A 24,224-nucleotide genomic window follows, 5' to 3' on the forward strand; every position below is an offset into this window, starting at 1 on the left:
TTGTGATGGTTTCGAATGTGGACACCACGGTCTGTGCAAACAGAAAGCTTATACCGAAATTTAAAGGGCCTTATATAGTTACCAAAATCCTTCCGAACGATCGGTATGTAATTGAGGACATACCCTACTTTCAAGTGACCCAAATGCCCTATAGAAGCATCCTGGAGCCATCGCGTTTCTCCCAATTTTGCCACCATAAACTTTTACGCCTTATTTAAGTCTTATCATCACGCCTTATTTAAGTCTTATCATCTTATGTTTATGCCCTACTTATGGCTTACGTTAATTTATGTGTCATGTTTATGCATTACTTATGTCTCATGTTTATGATTTACTTATGACATGTTAATTTATGACTACCATGTCACGTTTATGCTTTACTTACGTTTCATATTTGTGATTTATTATGACTTATGTTTGTGCCTTAATTATGTCTTGTGCTTACGCCTTTATGTCTTCTCGTGTCCTACGTAATAAGTTTTATGTCTGTTATTTTCTAAAATATCTTTTTACTTCCCGAGCGTAAGCAAAGGAAGTATTGTAATCGAGTCCGTCGGCCGACTCTCTACTTTTACGTTTTCTCGATCTTTCATGACCCCTAGAAGACGAAGAAATAGGTCTCCCATTTCCGTCTGTCTGTCCGTCTGTCCGTCTGTCCGTCTGTCCGTCCGTCCGTCCGTCTGTCTGTCCGTCTGCCGTCCCGGATTTTTATTAGACAGATAATCTCCGAAAGTACTCGACCGATTGTTGTGAAATTTTGTACTTATATTAAGAATATCATGTAGATGGTAAAACGCTAACCAAAATTTGTCTAATCATCCCCACCACTAATGCGATGACGTCACTTCAAAATTGTACGTAGTAAATGGGTTTTCAATTGTATAAAATAACATAGTCCTACACATGTAGTTTACAACTCCGAATCGACTTTTCACCCGAAACGTCCAGATTTTTGGAAAAAAAATCAAAATTATAAAACAACATTTTGAAATTTAATTTTTAATCTGCTAACCAGAATGCTTTGAAATCTTACACATGTTTTAAGGTTATAAAGAGCATAATAAATGTTTAGTCAAAATATATTTGCTTATCCCCTCCAAAAACTTGATGACGTCAGCTCGAAAATTTGCTGAATAAATCATATCTAAAATGTACAAAATATGATCAGTCTGTACTTGTGATCTATCACTCCATTCATATTTTTTGGATTTGCATATACAGGGTGATTCAAGAAAATAAATGAAAGCGTAAATTTATTTTACTGATTTACTCAGGAACTACAAAACCGAATGCTTCGAAATCTTGAAGATATTTTAAAATTATCATAAGCATGGTAAATTTTTGATCAAAACGTATTTGATCGTCCCCCCTAAAAAATTTATGACGTCACCACAAAATTTTGCTGAATAAATCCTATCTAAAATGTACAAAATATGATGAGTCTGTACTTGTGATTTATCATTCCATTCATATTTTTGGATTTCCATATGCAGGGTGACTCAAAAAAATTAATGAAGGCGTGAATTTATTTTATCGATTTAATCAGGAATTACAAAACCGAATGCTTTGAAATCTTGGGAATATTTTAATGTTATTATAAGCATGGTAAACTTTTGTTCAAAATGTATTTGTTCATCCCTCCTAAAAAAATTGATGACGTCACCCTTCAATTTTGCTGAATAAATCCTATCTAAAATGCAAAAAATATGATGAGTTTGTACTTGTGATTTATCATTCCATTCATATTTTTTAGATTTTCTTAAGAAGTGGTTCAAAAAAATTAATGAAGTCAATTTATTTTATTGATTAAATTAAAGGCAACACTTATTATTAGTATTACACCCCAACCAACCCAATTTGGTAGATACAAAATTTGTTAAAGGAAAAACTCGGTTGAAACATAAGGGTAGCACGCTTATTTACATCGACTTTAACATTACAGACCTGCATTTGTTTAATGCGCTCACTTGGTTCCGCGAATGTGAAATAGACATGTTTATAATCAACCAATTGTGAATTTCACCGTCAAGAATTAAAATAAAACCCAATGTTTTATATAATAAGCGGAAGTCGAAGCAATAAAACCGATGGTCGTTTTGTTTACAGTTTCTCTGTTTGACTCTCACGTATGCTGTTACGCCTGTCATCTTAAATTAAGAATGTTTATACATACACGATTTTCAGTTGCCTCTGATACGTATACGTGAGTCAATTGTTTCGTTATTTTATTGATTATTACAAATCAATATTCAAAACGACCCAATTCATTTTCCCGAAAATTTGAGAATATAATAATTTTATTCTTAGTATTACACTACATCTATCCCAACTGATATACGTGTCCTTGCAAAAATGTTGATGACGTCATCGAAATTTTTTTTTAAATTCCCACTACAAAAATGTAATGAGAAAAAAAACACAATAGGCATGCAGTCGTCAAGTTTCCGACAGCGAGGGAAGTACTGTCTAAACTCTTTAGACCAATTTTTTAAGCAACTTTAATAATTCGAAATGTAATAATTATTCTTCTTTAGTTTAAGCACTTTACAGGGCTCGGTTTTATTAAAAATTAAAACCTCGCCTGTAAATTGCTGCCTACCGCACTCATAATGTAAATCATTATTACTGTTGATGGTTTTTGATATTTTATTGGTAAACTATCTATATTTAGAATTCTTATTTCCCAAGCCAAACAAATTTTGTCGACGTTTCGTGACCCCTAGGGTACGGAAGAAGCGGTCTTTCGTTTCCGTCTATATGTCGTCTATTTGTTCGCTGTCTGTCTGTTTGCCAGTCTGTCTGCCGTCGGTGTCGATTGTTATTAGACAGATAATTTCCGGAAACTATTGGACCGATTGTTGTGAAATTTTGTATGTACTAGGAACATCGTGTAGATGGTAAAATATTAACCAAAATTTGAATAATTATCCCCATCACCAATGAGATGACGTCATCCCAAAAATTTGCAACAGTAAAGTAGTTTTTAATTGTATAAAATAAGACACTACTGCACTTGTGGTGTATGAATGGTAGTTGAGTTTTCATCTTAGACATTCAGATTTTTTGAAAAGAAATCAAAATTGTATAACAACATTTTGTATTTTAACTTTGAAACTGAAAAACCGAATGCTCTGAAATCCTGTAAACGTTTTAAGATTTCCCTTCCCAAAAAATTGATGACGTTATCTCTAAATTTGCCCGAATGTATCCTTTTTGAAATATACAAAATATGTATTATAGATCTGTACTTGTGATTTATTACTGCACTATTAGTTTTTAGAAATCCTTATACAGGATGACCCAAAAAAAATAATTAATGAGGCAATTTATTTTATTGATTAAACCAAAAACGATTAGTCTGTATTCCCAAGTTTTCGCAAAAACTTGGTAATACAGACTATATTACGCTGCATCTATCCAAATTGATATACGTGTCCATGCAAAAATGATGATGACGCGTTTAACATTCTGTCTGAATAAAAGGTAACCAGGCATTAGAATCTGTACAGATCCTTCTTATTCGTAGGCCCTTCCTATTGTTGTCGTTGTAAATACGAATTACCTACAACGGAATACCGGAAAATCAGATGAGATGGAATCAGCAATTTTTAAGCTTTAGTCAGTAGGTATAGGATCACCCCCCTGTCTGTGATTCCCAATTTCGATAAACCCTAGAAAGCGCGGTCTTTGCTTCAGACTACAGCTCTAGAGATGTGACTGCTGTAAAGAGAAATTTGATGGTGACATTGGTGAACTACTGTGATACCGAAAGGATAAATCTCATCATCGGTACCTATGTAAATGCCTACAGTCCCCTGTAGGGGAGCAAAGATACTAGTGACCGAGGGGGAACACTAGTTGAATACCTTTTGGCAACAAATCTAGAAATTCTCAATCGAGGGTCTAATGTCAGCTTATGTGAAAAGCTACCCTTTACAGAAAGTAGTACACCATGGTGGAACCGAAAGCTCAGCCTATTTCAATCGAGACTAAGAAAACTTTTCAACAGATCAGAGAATACTAAGAAAACGGAAGATCGAAAAGCCTATAAAGAGCACCGGAAAGAACTTAAGAAACGTGTAAATCCTTCTGCAGCGACATAACGTCGACTGGTTCGACGGCAAGGCTGAAGAGAGTTCTCTCGAAGGACCACGCACATGAACCAGATATTCTAAAGACAGAAGATGGTACTTTTACAGCTATCTTAGATGAGTTCTCAGAACTTCTGTTGCAGGCCTTGTTTCCAGACAGCAAAAAGTTTATCTCCCATTCCAAAAGGGACGGAGCCAGTACTCAACCTTCTCCGAAGGACCGAACGTTTGTGACAAAAGTAGTCACGGGAGAAAGGCTGGAATGGTCAGTTAACAGCTTTTTCCCATATAAATCTTTGGGAGTGGACGGCAGTTATCCTGCCTTCTTGCAGCGGCGAATGAGCAAATTACGCTCTATTCTAGTGCCAATGTTTCGGACGTGTGTGGCGTTCGACTACATACCGAATGCATGGCGAAAAGTAAATGTTATTTTTATACCTAAGCCAGAACGACAAGATTACACCTTGACTAAATCGTACAGACCAATCAGGTTAACATCATGCTTGCTGCAAACGCTAGAAAGACTAAACCAAAAAATTGGTCAAAAGAGTTTAGACAGTACTTCCCTCGCTGTCGGAAACGTGACGACTGCATGCCTATTATTATGTTTTTTTTTCGCAGTGGATTTCAAAGAATTCGGTTTTGTAGTTCCTGTATAAATCAATAAAATAAATTTACGCATTCATTAATTTTTTTGAGTCACCTGTACATGCAAATCGAAAAAATATGAATGGAGTGACAGATCACAAGTACAGACTCATCATATTTTGTACATTTTAGATATGATTTATTCGGCAATCTTTTGAGCTGACGTCATCAAGTTTTTGGAGGGCATAAGCAGATATATTTTTACTTAACATTTAGTATGCTTTTTATAACCTTAAAACATCTTCAAGATTTCAAAGCATTTGGTTTTGTAGTTCCTGATTAAATCAATAAAATAAATTTACGCATTCATTAATTTTTTTTGTCACCCTGTATATGCAAATCAAAAAAATATCAATGGAGTGATAAATCACAAGTACAGACTCATCATATTTTGTACAGTTTAGATAGGATTTATTCGGCAAACTTTCGAGCTGACGTCATCCATTTTTTGGAGGGGATAAGCAAAAACATTTTGACTAAACATTTATTATGCTCTTTATAACCTTAAAACATCTGCAAGATTTCAAAGCATTTGGTTTTGTAGTTCCTGAGTAAATCAGTAAAATAAATTTACGCATTCATTAATTTTTTTGAGTCACCCTGTATATGCAAATCCAAAAAATATGAATGGAGTGATAAATCACAAGTACAGACTCATCATATTTTATACATTTTAGATATGATTTATTCGGCAAACTTTTGAGCTGACGTCATCAATTTTATGGAGGGGATAAGCAAATATTTTTTGACTAAAGATTTATGATGGTCTTTATAGCTTTACAACATCTGCAACATTTCAAAGCATTCGGGTTAGCAGATTCAAAATTAAATTTCAAAATGTTGTTTTATAATTTTGATTTTTTTTCCAAAAATCTGGACGTTTCGGGTGAAAACTCAATTCGGAGTTGTAAACTACATGTGTAGGACTATGTTATTTTATACAATTTAAAACCCATTTACTATGTACAATTTTGAAGTGACGTCATCACATTAGTGGTGGGGATGATTAGACAAATTGTGGTTAGCGTTTTACCATCTACATGATATTCCTAATATAAGTACAAAATTTCAAAACAATCGGTTCAGTACTTTCGGAGATTATCTGTCTAATAAAAATCCGGGACGGCAGACAGACGGACAGACGGACAGACGGACGGACAGACAGACGGAAACGGGAGACCTATTTCTTCGTCTTCTAGGGGTCATGAAAGATCGAGAAAACGTAAAAGTAGAGAGTCGGCCGACGGACTCGATTACAATACTTCCTTTGCTTACGCTCGGGAAGTAAAAAAACGACTCTTTGCTGCTTAATTATCATTCGTTCATTACTGCATTAATTCATCGTTAAAGGTCAGTGCGAAAGATTATTGGTTGCAGAAACAAATGGTGGTCTGTTGTGAAGGGGTTGTGACTTAGACACATATATTTCGATTTCCCGTTTATTTCACTGCCCACATAACAAAACTTATATGACAACTTTATACATGGCCATGATCACATGGCAACTTCTTCTCTACCTTACGTACACACATTCTCTCCCTTGTTTCTTCGTTGACTCCTCTATTTATCACTTCCTCGTAACGAGGGCAACTGACCATATTCTTACAAAATACAGAGGAGTCAGCGATTACAAAACATTTGGACAAGCAACCTAATTTAATATAGCTAACAAAACTATGTCGAAATGAAATTATAATGCAACAATAATGCAACAATAACCTACTTTACTTTACAACAGGTCCTGAAAACGACCGATTTTTGGTAATGCTTCATGGTGATCGACTTTTGATTCTTACGGATGTTTGGTCCTTGCCACAACGATTTTACATTGTTTATTAGAACAAAAATAACAGCAACTTAGAATGTTATTACCTTTTTGCTAGAAATGTTGAAAATGTTATCTTTGACTAGCAATACAGGCTTCGGAACGTCTCAACATGTTTGTTAATAGATAAAAAACCACCGGGAGTTCCATAAACTGTTTCATCCAACCGACACCGGCCCACACATTTCTGGAAAACCGTCGTTGAAAATGCACTTCCTGACGAGCGTGTGGATTTTCATGGGACCAAATATGACTGTTGTGTGTGTTGAAAACAGCATTGCGACTGAATCCTGCTTCATCCGTAAACAGAATGCACTTTCAAAAGTTAGGGCGCTCACGACACTGCTGTAACAAGCATTTGCAGTAAATTACACAACGTGGACAATCAGCGGGCTCCAAAACTTGCGCTTTTTCAACATGGTATGGATGTGACCTTGTTCTTTTAATGTACGATGAACTACATACTGTGAAACTTCAACTTCAGCTACAAGTCGGTGAGTACTGATGTCGGGCTTTTCTTCGGCGCGTTCCAAAATTTGTTCTTCACTTTGTAGTAGGTACTCTGTCTGTCCTATAACGGCCACGATCGTGAGTTTGAGGTTGAAGGTACCATGATCTCGGAGATGCTGTACCACTGATACAAATGTTCGCGCACATCATAAAGCACACCATAAGCCAAATAAACGGATCGTTCGATGCAATACATGGCTAACCGTTTTCGTGTTTTTGCACGTTTCTGATCAGTCACTTTTTTTTGGTTCTTAATTGTGAGCTATTCCCTGTTTTTTTTTATTGCACATATTTCGAAACCCGGCTGTAGAGGAAGCGGCAATGAGGACGTCTCTAAGGCTTCATTCTTTGGGAGCATCGAACAAGTAGAGCCGCATAACGTAGCACACACGATCTTGTGGCGGAAGCGTTCAACGGAATATTTCTGTTAAGGATGGGTTCTGACCAATTCGGCACAAAATTAATATATGAAAAACATATACAATACCAGTGAATAATAATTCAGAACAAAGAGCCGACATCGATATCTATGTCGATGGCACCAAAATCATGGTTCAGGAGCTAGCATCTATCTACTCCGAACAACTGAACACACAAATCAGTGTACCTCTCAGCACCCATACGTCTGTCTTGCAAACAGAACTGATGGGAATAATGCTCAGAGCTTGAATATTTACAGAACGTAAAATCGTCAAAAAATCAATACGCATACGTACTAGGAAAAAATTTGGCTACATTTTCTGCTAGGACTAATAATAGTAACTTATAATCCTAACAGAAAAAATATCTAAATTTTTATTAGAAGAATAGAGAAAGAAAAGTGAAATTATTTATTTATATTAATATTAAATGTGCTGGATCTCTAATCAGATTACCCCCTGTTTCCACAAGAAGTGTGGCAAAAGTTCTTCGCATTGAGTGTCCTGTGTATTATTTTAAATATCTAGTTTGAAGAATTTTGTAATTTCTTGTGGCACGACAGTGATTTTGTGTAGACCGACAACTACCCTATGACATTTTCCATTTATATATTATTTTAAAAGCAATTATCGTTTTTCAATATTTGAAGACTGCAAAGCAACATAGTTTTGAAAAAACCTTAGATAATTTTCTCCCAAAACCGTAAATGAGTGAGACTTTTTGGTTTTATTTTGTTTGGTTTGATGAACTTCAACTATATAGCAAGGCTGATTTTATATCCTCAATATCATTGATTTCTAAATTGACCAGTTCCTCGCAATGACATCTGCCTGCAATTCCTAATATCAAGACAACCTGAAATTTTTTAAATTTTGTTCCTTAGTGTTACATACTTTTGACATGGTTTACCTTCAACATGAAAAATATAATATCCACTTACTCTTTGGTAAATACCTTGGGATTTTTGGTTGATAGCCCTTTTTTTGTCTTTTCAGGAAGGTGTGCATTTTAGAATATTTGCTTATATCCGCTGAGTTTTTGTATCCAAGTTTCATCTTAACATTGAATATTGTGCCCAAAGAGTTGGGGTATCATTTTAGTCGATAAATTCGAAACATATACTATAAGAATAACTTCTTTATAAGATTGACAACTTTTTTCTTTGCACCAATCCATAAAACGTCTATATAAATTCATAAAGTTCACGAGACTTTGGTGGAAGCAAATTCAAAGAAGCTTTTGTACAGTCCAATATATCTGCAGGTAGGTACATTTAAATCTTCATTTGAAGTCATTTTTATAAAAATTTCACAAACTCAACACTAATATGGAATATGGCAGAGAATGTTGGACAAATATTTGCAAATATCCATAGCTACATCTGTTAAGGTTACTTGTTTTATTATTCAATTAATTATAACCGAGCGAACAGGGCTAAACTTCCCCACTCCAAAATTTTTTATCTCGGTTGGAGATATATAGCATATGTTATTCGGATTAAAGTGACATCTTTTGCCCCGCAATTGGTTGTTTCGCCACGGTTCGCCTCGCAAATATAATCAATTAATAACTTTTAATTCTAATAGCATAAATTCATCTACTATTTTTGCATCGCTTCAGCTACTCACTAGGAAGTGATAGATTTTATACTTTTAGAAAATATTTATTTTAACTTCATTCACATATAAAACGAACACGCGTATTAATTTATTTTGGCTGAAAAAAGGGGATTGCATATGTGGAAGCTACGTAGTTTCTTGCAAGCTCCTTCAGGATAAAATATCCCACGCGTGTATATATTTAATTTGACGACCTGTAAAAAATTTACCGCAAACGTTTAACGAACAAATACCTTACTAACAAAGACTAAAGTTCATTTCCCAAACAAGTTGCCCTTCAACCTGCTTTGTACATATATACCTTACATGATCTTAACATGGGAAACTATATTTTAGGCTATTGTTATTAACTGTAATAATAATAATACTACTTTTACCCTCCCACAGAAAATTCCTAGTTATTACAGACGAACACCAGTAAAAATTATACAGTAATTCACTTAAAATTGAAACAGGCCTATAATTTTCCAGAACTGAAGAATCTTCTTTTTTCAGAACAGAGCATATTCGAACTTGTTTCCACATTTCCGGAAATGTGAAATTTTTTAACATTAAATTGAAGGGAATCAACAAAGATTTAACCAAATTGATCTACAATCAAATTGTAGGAAATCAATTTTGTCCACAAAAAGCTGCAGTTCACTTTTAACAATGCCTGCCACTAATTCTCTAAACTAGGCAGTGGAGAGGTACCAACCTTGCGTATCCAAAGAAACTGTATCGCCAGCTTTAATGCAAACTCCAGAGATCACGCCAGACTTCGATTTACAAGACATACAACCAAAGCTAGTGAGGAGTCCTGCATTCTGGATATTATCAAATGTTATATCCGATAAAACAGGGCGTGAAATCTGATAGTGTTGAGAACAATATTTACAGGAGATGTAATTATCCGTACGTCCGACTGTACGATAACATTTATGACACTTGACGGACATTTTCTGATAATTTGTATATTATCCAATATTGCAAAGCAACTAGAAAAGATAAAGAAAACACCACCTCCACTATAAATATAGAATTTTAACACGAATATCTGTGGAATTACAAAGACTTATGATAAATTGGTACAGTTTTGATAACTTACTGACAACACAGCCGCAAATTATAACATATAAAATGCATTGTGTACAGGTTTTGTATGCTGTCAACTCAAAATGGAACGCAGATTAGATGTTTCCCTTTTATGATTTACAGTATTTCAGTCTTGAAGGATTTGCTAGTAAATCGTTCTCACTTGAATTAGAAATGCATGAACTGCATTGTGTATTCGAGTTTTTACTTTTAGACCTTTATCTTTATAGCAGCCGTCCACGATTCATTATAATATATTATATTTTTAGTTCTGGTCTTTTTACACCTGTGAGTTTTTTTTGTTCTTTATATGATGATCAATTAGAAACTATGGGAACTGATTGAATACAAAGACTATACAAACAATTATAAAGTTTTTCAAGTTTACATTCAGGTCTCCGCACTGGTAATTAATAATTCCAGTTCCGAAGACGTAAAATCAGGTGGTGTATATGTAATACAAAATGTTAATTTAATGATTCCAAAAGTTAATCTACACATGATTGGATCGATGAAAATAACAAAATTTTAAAGGCTTCCAGTATTAATTACTCAATATTTAATAAATATAAAATGGTGACCAACGCGTCACCATCTCTGGAACGACCCGTGAAGATTCTTAATAATATTTTCTTAAAAAAAGTTTATCGTTGCTAAGAAAACCTTGTTGTACAGACTTACCAAATTCAGCAGATAGACGTTTGTCACGGTTCTCATCCTCTTGTTCCTCACCAACGTGACAAGCACTAGTGTATTCCCGACAATCGACAGCACAAATATGATGACATAAAGCGGAATGATAAGCTGACTCTCAAAAACCCCTCCAGAAGCCGAGCTTCCTGTTGCAGTCCGGTTGAAATTTCCGGTGAAATTGAACAATTCCGTCGATGATGACGGATGAATAGTGGGGTTGAGCGGGAATTCATATGCATTATTCGTTAGGTTCGTTTCCACTGCCATTTTCCTCACCTGGAACGAAAACGACATAAAAAATGTGTAAAGTTATTATACGGAACTTCCCACGCACAGTCAATCCCGCATTAGCGGATGCGAGAAATTCGGTGCAAATAACATTACATATACTTCTTTTGATATACTATGCGCAGGAGATCGTTTTTTTAAAAGAATATTGAAATACCGAATAACAGAAAACATATATTCTGAATAATTTCATCAGTCTTTTAACAAGATAATCTTACTTATTTATTTTACTTTTTTTGAAATAAGGACAAATCTATTTTAGTAGGGAATGATGAATCAGAGAATAATGAGACTAACGAGATTTTGCCGATCCAGTAAACAAAAAGGAACGTATCTATGCAATGATAAATATCGCGCCTGGTAAAAACGTTGATAAAAGTGAGACGACTTAATTGTGCAAAAAGTGCACATTTAAAGTGGTTATATGTGCTATATTTCATCGGAATCCCAAGCCGCGCTAGGAAATTTGCCCACGTGAAAATAACCGATAATATCGTAACTTGCAGTGAAAAGCCAACTCATGACCAAACAGACGACGAACTCCCAAGATAAATATATATTGGAACGAAAGGGTATCATTATCTAAGGGAACAGGTTGAAGTACATAAAACATTCTTCTATAGAATAACAAAAAACAACCTAGAAGTTGACAATGCGAAGCAGCGTGACGAAATCCATGTATCGCTTAATAGATAAAATAATAATAACCTAGAAGTCGTCAGTGATTTGCAGCGAGTTGGTAAAACATTCACGAAAAAGTGCTACATTTAGGGGAAACCTACCTATGATGGCATACTTAACTTTGGCAACTTAGTATAACCTCATCTATGATATTAGGGATTTTTTTGTGGGTAATTTAAACGAGCAATTATATTGAAATTCATATTAATTCATCAAATTTTCAATACATATATTCATTTTTATTTTGAAAAAAAATTAGAACCAAAAACCATGAAGTGTGCCATCATAGGTACTCAACAAACGAATAAACTAAATAGAAATCATCAAATAACGAAACATTAGGGCAAAACTTAACAAAAAAAGTTATTCACAAAGTTCGCAGATGAATTGCTTGATTCTTTTTTCAACACCCGCGCACTCACTGTGGCACTAGGAACCACAACTCTGACATGAAATCCACATTTCTCTTGTTTTCGACCTAGAGAATATATCATTGCAATATAAATATGCAACATCGGCTTCATCGTCATCAATGTCTTCAACCTTTTCATTATCACTGACATAATCCGTTTCTTCTTCAACCAAAATTTTTCTTTTTGCTTTTCTTGATAACTTTTCCCTCTCCTTTGTTGTTTTTTCTTGTACTTCCTTTGTTAATTCATCAATGTCTAGCGTGGAATTTACTTATAATGTCCTTTTTTACTAGGTTTTCTTAATCTTTTCCTTGAAGCTCCAAGTGAAGGTTGCGGCAATGGAGATAGTTCCTGAATACTATAATATCTTCGTTTCCTCGTTGACGGAAATCTTTCTGTCGTGCACTTAGCTTTGGCAAATCCTGATGTTGAAGGTTCAACTTCAGTAGCTTCTGGTGTTCCAGAGCCTAATTTAGGCAGTTCAACGTCTACGCCTCCTTGTTGTAGTTGTTTTTGACCATTTTGGCATTGGTCATGTTCGGTCTATCAGTTGTGGAAGAGAGTTGGAACATCCAGTCATATATTCCTGTTTTGGCAAACGCGTGTACTGCATTTGCGGGTGTCGCAGCCATCAAATACGCTTTATTGAAAAGACCAGCTACTTGGAAATGTGTGACGATTCTACCAGGATGTTGTTGTCTGAATTTCTTGGTCGTAATAAGTTTGGAGAGGTGAAAAAAACCTACATCCAGGGGCTGTAGCCGGTGCGTACAATGTGCGGGAAAACAGAATAATATCATACCAATATCTTTCGCGTATTGTAGCACTTTTGTGGCTGCTGTGGCCGTCCAATAAGTGTAAAACCTTGTTTTCATTTGAAGCTTTAGGGTAATGTACAAAATGTTTCAACCATTGTACAAAAACATCTGAACACATCCAACCGTTTAGTTGACAATAGGCTTTGCTGCCCATTGGAGCGTTGTCCATCAGCTCATTTTTCATTCTTTTTCTTGGAAATATAAAGGCTGGTGGCACAAACGTGCCCATGGCATTCATACAGCATACCACAGTTAAATGCTGTCCTCGTTCATCACTAGACAGCGCTCCAACTTGCTATCGTCCTTTAGTAGCTAGAATTTTTTGTGGTCGTTTTTGTACTACACTGAGACCAGATTCGTCAATGTTGTAAATATTTTCTGGTGGAAAGTTATATTTTTCCATAACCTCGTTCAGAGACTTAAAATATAAAGCGATATTATTTTTATTGAAGGCTTGTGCCCGAGCAGCTGAGGTGTTTTCAGGCCTTCTGGGAGATATCTGTGGATTTCGTTTTAAAAATCCCTGAATCCATTTATCACCAGGTGTTTCTTTTTCTTTGTTAAAAGGTTTTTTTATATTATTTTTAGACGCAAATTCGAAAATTAACTTCTTTAAATCTTTTAATGTTAAACCGAAGAATTTAGCTTCCATATCCTTTATATATATGTTGAGCAAATTGATCTTCCATCTCTCGACTAAATACTGGTCTTTAACCCCCCTCCCCCCAAATCTCCTTTGGTACTATTACAATTGTTTTTAAATCTTCTGCGCAGTGTGGTAGCAGGGACATTGAAAATTTTGGACGCTAATTGCCATCCCATCTTTTTTTCCCGAACATTTCGCAAAGCTTCTGCCATGTTTTTTTCCTCCCATAATTGCCTCTTAGCCTTACTGGACATTGTACTTTAGGCTGCAAGTGACATTACTCTGTCATAAAAAAAGACTTCTCAGTTTTTATGAGAGTCAAAACCTTATACCTATGATGTCATACTATGCCATCAAAGGGAAAGCTTTGGTATGCCATCATAGGGAAATTCGAGGTTTTATTAAAATCTATCTCTGAATTTTTTCATTTACAACATAACCCTAAACTGGCACATGTGTCACATATATAGAAAACATGAATTAAATTGGTGCCCCTGAGTTAAGCATATTAAGAACATGATTTCAACTTGATTAATGTGTAAAATTTACTTCGAGAGTCAACAATATTTCATTTATTTTTCTGCCTTTCAAGAAACAGCCCTACAGTCAGACTCCTTTGTAGATATTCATGTACCAGTACGGACAGCATCTTGAACACGTGATTTGACCGCGTAATTCAAATGGTCCAAAAAATTTGAAGGTATGCCATCATAGGCTGATTTCCGGTGATAAACAACCGGCCGTAAAAAGACCAAGCAAACAATCGACGGACCCGAAAGTTTTCAGATCAACCAACACCGCGAACTACAACTAAAAACGCGGTACGGAGATCTCACAATTCAAAAATATCCAACCCAAAAACCCGCAAAACAACAGTAAATAGAGCAAAAAAAAATGACAAAACATCAATGGGGTAGTACCAAAAAAGCCTTCATTTATGTGTCGCGTCTGGCCCTAGAAACCACAGCTACAGAAATCAATAAGCTAATAATAACAAGATTTCTTGAAACAACGGCCACAAAACTTGACACCAAGCAAGCATTCAGAATTCTAGTCAGCTTTCAAGGTGACGGTCAGTCTATAAAACTTTGATACTGCTCTAGATCCCAACATGTGGCCAAAGGGATGCTTTGTAACACGGTATTTTCAAACTCCAATTGAACGCTATACAAATAATTCGTCATCTAAATTATTATCAAGACGCAAGGCCATATTTTAAAACACTTGTAATGTTAACTATGTATATCAGAGCCTTACCTACACCAAAAATAATTTAAAGTATTATACAAAACATAATGATTGTCATGGGTATAATACCAGAGGTTCCAATGACATACTATTCGATTACCATCACATAAATAAAAGTATAAGTTTGCTAATTATTATTATGCACCAAAATTTTTCAATTACCTATCATCCTATATTGCAGCACTTGACGAGCCTCAATTTTCAAAAAGATTACGTGAGCGATTATTAAGATCACCAATCCACGGATTCGACCAACGTAAAATGGAACTAGCTACACCAGTCTTGTTAGGGAAAATATCTTAGTATTGTTTCTACTCAATTTATTTCTTTTCTTTTTAAGTGTTTCTCATTGTGTTAATGGATCATAAAATTTTGACGTAGCTTCACACTTTAAAGCTCAATAAATTCTAATTCTAATTCAAAACCTTGAAGAAAGAATTTTCCTGGATGAAATTGTTAAATCGTGGCAAAGAAATGTAGTAACAGTAATAATTGTCCAGTTACAGGAAATACAACAAAAAACAATATTAGAATTAAGATTGGTAACAAATATAAACTAGCTACGCAGCTACGCAGATGCTCCAAAACTGGCTAAATAATTTAATAAGTGTTTCCCTGAATCAAAATTAACATACGCACAAACGACATCAACGCACTAGTTTTAGATGCGTTTGCATAAATTAATAAGTAAGTGCTGTCGTGAGTTAGAACGAGAGAAATGAATTTCACTTAATAAAAGACAATAATGTGTCTCATTATTTAATTAATTATATGAAAATTTAATTATTATAACAACACGATTTTTTTCAAGTGGAAAATATGTACTTAAATCTTATTAAATAAAAGTAGTTAATCATGGAAACCTCTTGCAGCGTATGTATCGTCAGTGACATATTAAAGGAATTTTAAAAATTTTCTTTGAACCGTATCAGTTTGATGATATAAACTTCGTAGGTGTATGGGATTCCATCTAAATGTTGTATATTCAAGCGAAGTTTTAATTAAGGAAAATATATTATATTTTTAAGAGCCTATTTACAGGGCCTGGATTAATTTTTTTATTATTATTATTATTGTTATTTAAAGCGATCGAGCAGAGACCAGGGCCTGTTATGCCCGCGCTCTCAATATGGAATAACAAATCCGTTTCCCATTTAAGGTTTCGAAGTTAACCCCTTCCCCACCTAAAAGGAGAAGGGGAGGGGGTTAATTTTGGCGCTAATGCATTTCCTGTGGCATGATTATATTTTGGTTATGGATTTTTTCACAGAATGTTTATTTTTCGAGATATTTGGAAGTTTCAGGTTAAACAAATCACCCTGTGTATATACAAGGTGAGTTACCAAGTCCTCGACATCTCATTAATTAGAGATAGAAAAAAAGTCAGAGACCAAAGTTGTACGGTTCTTACTTTAAAAATATTTTTAAGTAAGGACAGAGTGTTCTATTTTTAAGGCGTAACACACAACTTGTTTTTTTTTAATGACACGCCCTATATATCTACATATTTTGACTGACCTTTTCTTAGCCTTTACAACCACGGTTTACTTTTGAAATGGCAATTTTTTTGAAATTTATTGGCAACGGAAAGGTTCACAAAAAAATCACAATATAATTTTTTTAAAGTCTGTTTACAATATTTTGTGGAAGTATAAACAAAGATATGGGCTCCACTGTCGGACGTCATTAACATTTTTGCAAAGTCACGTATGCCTACCCAAAGTAGGTGCAGTGTAATCCTAATGATAACAGTATTGTATTCCCAAATTTTCGGGAAAATGAAATGACCTGTTGCCGATTTAATCAAAAAAATAAATTGACTCTTTTATTAATCTTTATGAGTCAACTTGCATAAGCAATTTAAAAACTTTAATACAATAATAAATCACAATTATAGACTCATCATATTTTGCACATTTTGGATAGGATTTATTCGCCAACATTTTGAGATGGCATCATCAATTTTTTGAGGGGGATAAGTAGATATATTCGGTTTTGTAGTTTCGGTTTTAAGCAGTAAAATAAATTTACTCTTTCATTAGTTTTTTGAGTCATCCTGTATAAGTAAATAATTCTAAAAACTATGAGTGCACTGATAAACAAATAAATGACATTATCAACTGTGGGGGGGGGGAGGGGGGATAAACGAATAATTTTTGCTTAAGGCTTTACCATTATTACAAAAACCTTAAAATATGTACAAGATTTCTGAGCGGTTTTGCAATTTTAATGTTAAATTGCAAAATATTGTTACACAGTCTATGGTGAAAATTTGCCACTGATTCACAAACAGACAGACAGGCGGAAATTGGAGACCATTTCTTTAGTATTCTAGAGATCAAGCTCGGGAAGTAATAAATTGATTCATTCATTATTTTTTTCAGTTACCCTGTATAAGCAAATCTAAAAAATATGAATGGATTGATAAATAACAAGAATAGACTCATCATATTTTGCACATTTTAGATAGGATTTATTCGGTAAAATTTTGAGATGACGTCATCAATTTTTTGGGCGGATAAGATATTTTGATTAGAAATTTACCAATTTTTTTATCATGTTTATCATATCTTTCGAACATCTGCAAGATTTCAGTAATTTCGGAGATTATCTGTCTAACAAAAATCGTCACGAACGGCGGACAGACAGAAAGACAGACAGACAAACAGACAGACAGATACCCATTTTTTTGTGCTCTAGGGATCATGACCCATCGAGAAAATATGAAAGCAACCAGTGGCCCAATGAACTCGATTACAATGTTTCCTTGCCTTACTCAGGAAATTAAAATAACCCAAAACTCAAGAAAATATAAAGTGAGTTCCAGAACTGTGTAACAAATATATATTAATACGAACATCGAATATGACAACGAAATCTTAAAATTTGGAAAACAATAAAATAATAGTATTCACCACATTGTTTTGGAATGTCTACAGTTATTTACTGAAATGATAATAGGAGTCAGTTACATCGCAGCCGAGTTTGTAAACATATATTAAACTAGAAACCGAAACAGGAACAGTGAAGGAGCGTAGATTATCCTGATAGAACGATAACGTAAACCCAAAACTAGGTAATTTCCTCTTAACGCAGCAACGAGATCAAGAGAAACCCTGCTTTGATTCTAACAAGCGTCTCACTCTTTGAAATAAACAGGTATTGGTATGGTCTGCATTTCCTATATCACAGAAGTAGCTGAAACTAAACTGCTCTCTTAATGTCACCCCGAAATTACAAAAAAAGGCGCAGTTAAAAAGTGCTAGCCATCAGTGGCGGCTCGTCAGGGGAGGCAGGGGAGGCAGTGCCTCCCCTGGAAAAATTGACTATTAGTTTTTGTTTTAATAGGGTCAATTCTAAATCAAACCTGTTAAATTTAAAGGGTGTTAAATTGCAAATTTCCATAGTAACGAGTTAAATTCGTAAATTTGATTGGCTGTTTATTTTTTAACAACCTTTAAATTTTAACATGTTTCATTCAGAATTGGCCCTAATATCTGTTAATTTCAAATATATTTTAAAGATATAGCAAATAACTTTTATAGAACACTGTGATTTATTAAAACGCATCTTGGTAACAAATTTGAAGTACGCGCTTTCGACAGGAATAAGCGCTGATCATCATCGTGTAGGCCAGCTTCAGACAGAGGCATGCCTCAGATAGACGGATATCTTCAGTACGATTAGTCAGTGGTGCTAATATGTTTTTGAGAAAGACAATAGTCATCAGTGCTTTATCAAAGCGCCAGCGGAGGCACCAACGCCTACCGTCCTTAAGCCAATCAGATCGAATTTTTTAATCTCACGGTGAAACTGCACAATGCTGAACAGGGATGCTGAATGCATTTAGTGTGCATTTAGTTGTGCATGAATTAGACGCGAGGAAAGGTGTCCACTGCCAAGGTTATGTATTAAAACTTTTAAGTTAACTTAAAAACAGTAGGACAATGAAAATGTCAGTTTTGCAATGCTGATAGGAACATAAGAATCTCTAATCTCCAGAATTTATTATAAAGTTTAAATATTTAAGCACGGTTTTCTTACGACGAACAATTGTATGTCAAAGATTTAGAACCTCTCATCCATATTTGAGCAGAACTTTATTAATTAATTGATTAATATATTTAAATCAGCCCTAGATCACATGAATTAATCTTAATGCTAATAAAGCAAATTCTGTAGTCTTTACACCTTCTCGTTGATTTGTGTAAAGCAATTAAATGTTTTTTATTCGAGAAGTGTACCCATATCGAGATATGTTCCTGACTCAGAGTTATTTGTATTGTTTTCATAAAAATGAATAAACAATCTGTCTTTTAACAAAAGTAATTGCGAACATGTTAATTAATACCTGCTCATTTTGAAACGAAAATGTTGCCTCACCTAGCGAAAAGACCACGAGCCGCTACTGCTAGCCATGGTAACGTACACAGGTAAATAGTTACTGCGCATATCATTACTTCGTTTGATTGCAAGAATTGAAACGTTTCCGAATGTTTCCCACATGCTTTGACAAACGATGTGTGTTCATAAATATATAATTCGCAACTTAATAAACATCCCACGTTCATTTCCTCCGGCAAATCTAGAAAATCAAAACAATCCAGCAACGTCGAGACCCGCGCCTCCAAGATTAAGCACATTTTGATTTTCCGTCAACGTAGCTGTAAATTTGTGCACACCTCGCATTTATTTTCGCCGTCCTGATATTCATCAACGTCACGGGCGTTGCTTAAAGTCTGTATTGCTCATGTCAAAATATGTCAAGCCTCAGACATTTGTCACGCCTTCTTACAGGGCGATAAATTGTAGCCATGTAGAGGCAACCGTCGGAATTTTCTTCAGCGAGCAATCGCTAAGCGAAATAGAACAATAATGTTGTGACAAAGCTTTAGCTTACTATTCTTGCAGAATACGAAACGGTTTAGACCGCTGTCTCTGTGCTGATGACACCTGTTTGTTATACAGTGTGGTCAATGAATGTTGTTTTAGTTAGCAATATATTTAACTACTTCTGATCTGAGAAATTTTTCTTGCGCTGTTATTGCGGAATCTCATTCAAATGCTTGGCGTTGTAAATTTTAAGCGCTCAAGCAAGTTAAGTTACATTTTAATAGTAGTCAATAATAAATGTTGATTTAAATTAAATGTGATGTCAATTTTGACAAAGGGAAGTAAGGTGGGGTGACAGCTCTGGCAATTTTAACCAGAATTAGTGAAGGTCAACTGAAAAAGTGAAGTGGTAAATTTTATTGAACGGAAATCTTCACAACGAGCGAATTTTTCAGTCTGTTTATTCACTTTTCATTCCTTATTTCCCGAGCGTAGATATATTGTTTAGTGTACAATTAAACGTAAAAGTTTTGACTCTATAGGCGGAACCGAGCTGCCAACCCTCATCAACTTATCACAGTAGGGTGTTTCCAAGGATAGAATTTTAAGGTAGGCCCAGTCTAAAATGCACGTAAATTTATGTTTCAGCAAAATTCGCATTACGAATTAATTTTAACTTAGAACTTGACACCCCTAAAAGTAAAATAAATTTTACATAGGTAGTTATTATAATACAACATTTTATTATTCAGTCGAATCGAATAAATAAATAATGACTGCTATTGTACGTCATATTAATATTTAGTCAATAATGTTATGAAATATCTTTGCTTCTTACTTTTTATTTTACACCATATTTATTTGAGTTAAGACTCATTACATTATTGTTGAAAAATGATACATGAAGTTTTATATGCCTACTGAATAAAGAATGATCACTGTACCTCACAAACATTAATTTAAAATTTGTGTAAAGCAACAGGTCTGACATTTGAAGATGAGTATTTTTAGAAAAATATTACTAGAACATTTTCGTCCCCAAAATCGTTAACTGAATAATAAAATGTTACATAATAATTTATTTTACTTTTAGGGATGCGAAGTTCCAAGCAAAAACTAACTCATTAAGCACATTTTGATTTTAATAATAATAATAATAATAATAATAGTATATTTGCTCAACAGAAACAAGTTCCAATTACAGGACAATAAAATGAGAATACACGTATAAGCTTAACTTAAACTTACACAGTATTATAACAAAACTTAAACTAGTGACAAGTCATATAAAACTAGAAATCGGTTATAAAGTGAAGAAGAAGAAAGAAAAATATAAACATTTACGCAATATTATAACTACAGAACATACAAAATCAACAATTAAATCTTTTACAAATAATTTTTTTCATTTTACGTCAACGTGGCTGTAAATTTATGCACACCTCCCATTTATTTTCGCCGTCCTGATGTTCATCAACGTCACGGGCCTTGCTTAAAGTCTGTATTGCTCATGTGAAAATATGTCAAGCTATCGCACGCAAATATATTGTCGGTAGCCAGCAACGAGGGGTATTAAGCTTCTCCGCTTTCTCTCTATTCCCATAATTCCCTAAACACTCAGGTAGAATTAAATGGACAAGGACTAAAATTTCGATTTTTTGCCCCCTCATTTGTAAATGTTTCGATTTTTCAATTTTTTTGGAATAAATTTTTCAGTTTTTCGATATTTCGATTTTTCAATTGTACGAGTTATCGGGTTTTTTAAGTTTCAATTTTTCAATTTTAAATTTCCCCATTTTTGGATCTTTACCTAGCTATTTCGATATCTCAATTTTTCGATTATTTGACTTCTCGACTTATCGATCTCTTGATGTTTTGATTTCGCGTTTTTTCAATTTTTTTATTTGGATTTCCCGATTTCTCAGTTTTTCGATTATTCGTCTTTTTGATTGTTCGAGTTTTCAATTTTTCTACGTTCCACTTTTAGGATTCATGCATTTAAATTTTTCGATTTCTCTGTTTAAGTTTTGGAATCTTTCGACTTGTTTTTTTTTGACTTTTTACTTACTCGGTTTTTCAAAATTTTGCGACTTTTTTCTGCATTTTCATCTATTCGATATTTTAATATTTGGATTTTTGAATTTTTTAGATTTTTAAAATTCTTGATTTTTCAGTTTGTCGGTTTTGACAATATTTTAATTTCTCCTTCAAAAACGAAAAATGAAATTTAAAAAAAGACGCTAGGAGCCCCTAAGATCCTGTAAAATTGTTTCCAAATAAAGAACTCCATGAATCCTCGAGATTTTTTACAAGTATTTTAAAAACAAAACACAAATTGATCCAAAGTTATTTAGACAGATCTTCCCATGCCTCTGAAATAAAAATATATTTACAGTATGTATATGCTTAACTTCAATTGTTTATGTTTATACATCGAAAAGATGCGCCAATTAAGCATGCAGCAAATTGTCCCCTAAAAACAGGGGAAGCAATTAAAATTAGTAGTAATTAAGCTACAATGCAGCAATATTATTTTGGGTAAGTTGATGTTATTATGACAATTTTTATTTTATCATCTATACTTATATAATAAAGCTGAAGCTTTTGTTTATTTGAACACGCATATCTCAGAAATTACTGGTTCAAATTCAAAAAATCTTTTTGTGTTGGATAGTCTATGTATCATATCTACATATAGGCTATATAACATCACGCTACGATAATTAGGAGGGAAGTAGCAATGAAAAATTCGGAAAAACCGGAAAATTATTCCTCCTTTGACAGCTTCCGTTGCTTACGCTGCTTAAACGGTTAAAGTTACGTAAAAATCATGTATGACGAAATTGTTCCCCTCTAAAGGTTCTAAAGAAAAGTCCGCGACAGCATATGTCTATCTTTTAAGGTCGAGTCAGTATAACCTTTTTTATGGTAATGAAATTTGTTCTAAAATAATAATGCATTATGTATAAAATTCTCGCGTCACAGTGTTTGTAACCAAACTTCTCCGAAATGGGTTGACCGATTTATATGAAATTTTTTATGTATATTCGGTAGGTCTGACAATAAGTTGTAAACTATTTTTTAAGCCCCTAAGTGATAAGGGTGGCCCACCCTAAAAAATGTTTGTCTATTTTTTGGACAAAATTTTTTATTTTTACTTTTTTAAGATTTGGCACCAAAAAATACACATAACCCTAAATTTTCACCTTTCTACCACCAACCCCCATTTTTTAATCGTCTATAAAATAAAAATCAATTGTTGTTCCTGTTAGTCTCGCTAAGACTCAAAAACGCCTTGACCGATTTGAAATTTTTTTTATATTACGGGGATGGTTTATAAATAAAAAAAATAAGGATAACTTAAAAGAACAGTTAAAAAATAAAAAAATTCTAAAAATTTTGTATGGGAATTGCCACTTGGAATTAATTTCAATAGTTGGCGTTTCTGACGGACCTGTCGTCTAACTGACGTGTCATACAAAACTAATTCTTCCGTGCAATTGTGAAAAGTATATTGCATTTCAAATCGTTCTTTGTTTTTTCGTAAAAAAAAACCGTCGTTTATTTTAAGAAAAGTCTTGGTTAAAGGGAATTTAATTACACATTGCGAAAGTTTCTTATTAATTTTGATCTGCCATTCTATTTACCTATATTCACTTTGTTGGTTTCGACAAAACCTCAGACTTTACCTTTATTCGAGGATTTAATTTGAAGTTTTCAATATTTTAAAATTCTCAAGACAAAATTTACAGATTTGATTGACTGTGAAAATAATTCTCTGTCGTTTTATGAAGTTCATTAAAATGCCGAGAAGACGACAACCTCACATAGGTCCACGAAGTCAATCAAATGTGGGACGAACTACCTCAGGTGCAAACCGCAATGATTTATTTCATGGGTAATTCGGATATGGATGTTGATCAGCGTTGTGCTCATAATCAACTTAATCAAACATTGAAGCGAGACAATGAGTGGTATGAATAAAACTGAGTAGGAACTAATATTCGAAGTACGAAGTACCTACTTCATTATTACTCTTATATGCCTTAGCATCTACTCTATGTACAGAGTACCTACTTGGAAACATTGTATGTATCTCCCCGGACACAAATTGAACATCTACGCGTTTTGTGAGCATTTAATCTAAAAATGAGCAACGGCGTGGCAAATAACTGAGCTGTCTGTAAAGCCGCTTAGAAAACGAGTAGGATCGTTGTAAGAATGAATTTTGACTAAACATGGCGACTTTCATGAACGTGGAACGTCGTCAAAAGGTGCATTCAGTTTGAAAAACACATTAGGAGCGGGAATATCGAAAACTTTTCAGGTAATTAACTTTTATTTATGCATAAATTGTGCAGTGCGTTTTTTATAACACTGGCCATAGAGATTCCCATCTCAAGGTGTCTACCCCATA

General features: G+C 34.2%; 1 protein-coding gene across 1 annotated transcript in view; it reads right to left on the bottom strand.

Annotated features, from left to right (window-relative positions):
- The window catches only part of LOC135137605 (cholecystokinin receptor type A-like), a 389,560-nt gene that overhangs the window by 44,371 nt on the left and 320,965 nt on the right, over positions 1-24,224 (bottom strand). Inside the window, exon 3 of the mRNA XM_064067296.1 lies at positions 10,869-11,156. Within this exon, the coding sequence (XP_063923366.1) occupies positions 10,869-11,147 (279 nt within the window). The 5' untranslated portion in view covers positions 11,148-11,156. The remainder of the gene's footprint in view (positions 1-10,868; positions 11,157-24,224) is intronic.

Source organism: Zophobas morio, unplaced genomic scaffold, assembly GCF_036711695.1.
Source record: "Zophobas morio isolate AGI-343-1 ecotype UQ-CSIRO unplaced genomic scaffold, CSIRO_AGI_Zmor_V1 ptg000029l, whole genome shotgun sequence".
In the NCBI taxonomy this organism is placed as follows: Eukaryota; Metazoa; Arthropoda; class Insecta; order Coleoptera; family Tenebrionidae; genus Zophobas; species Zophobas morio.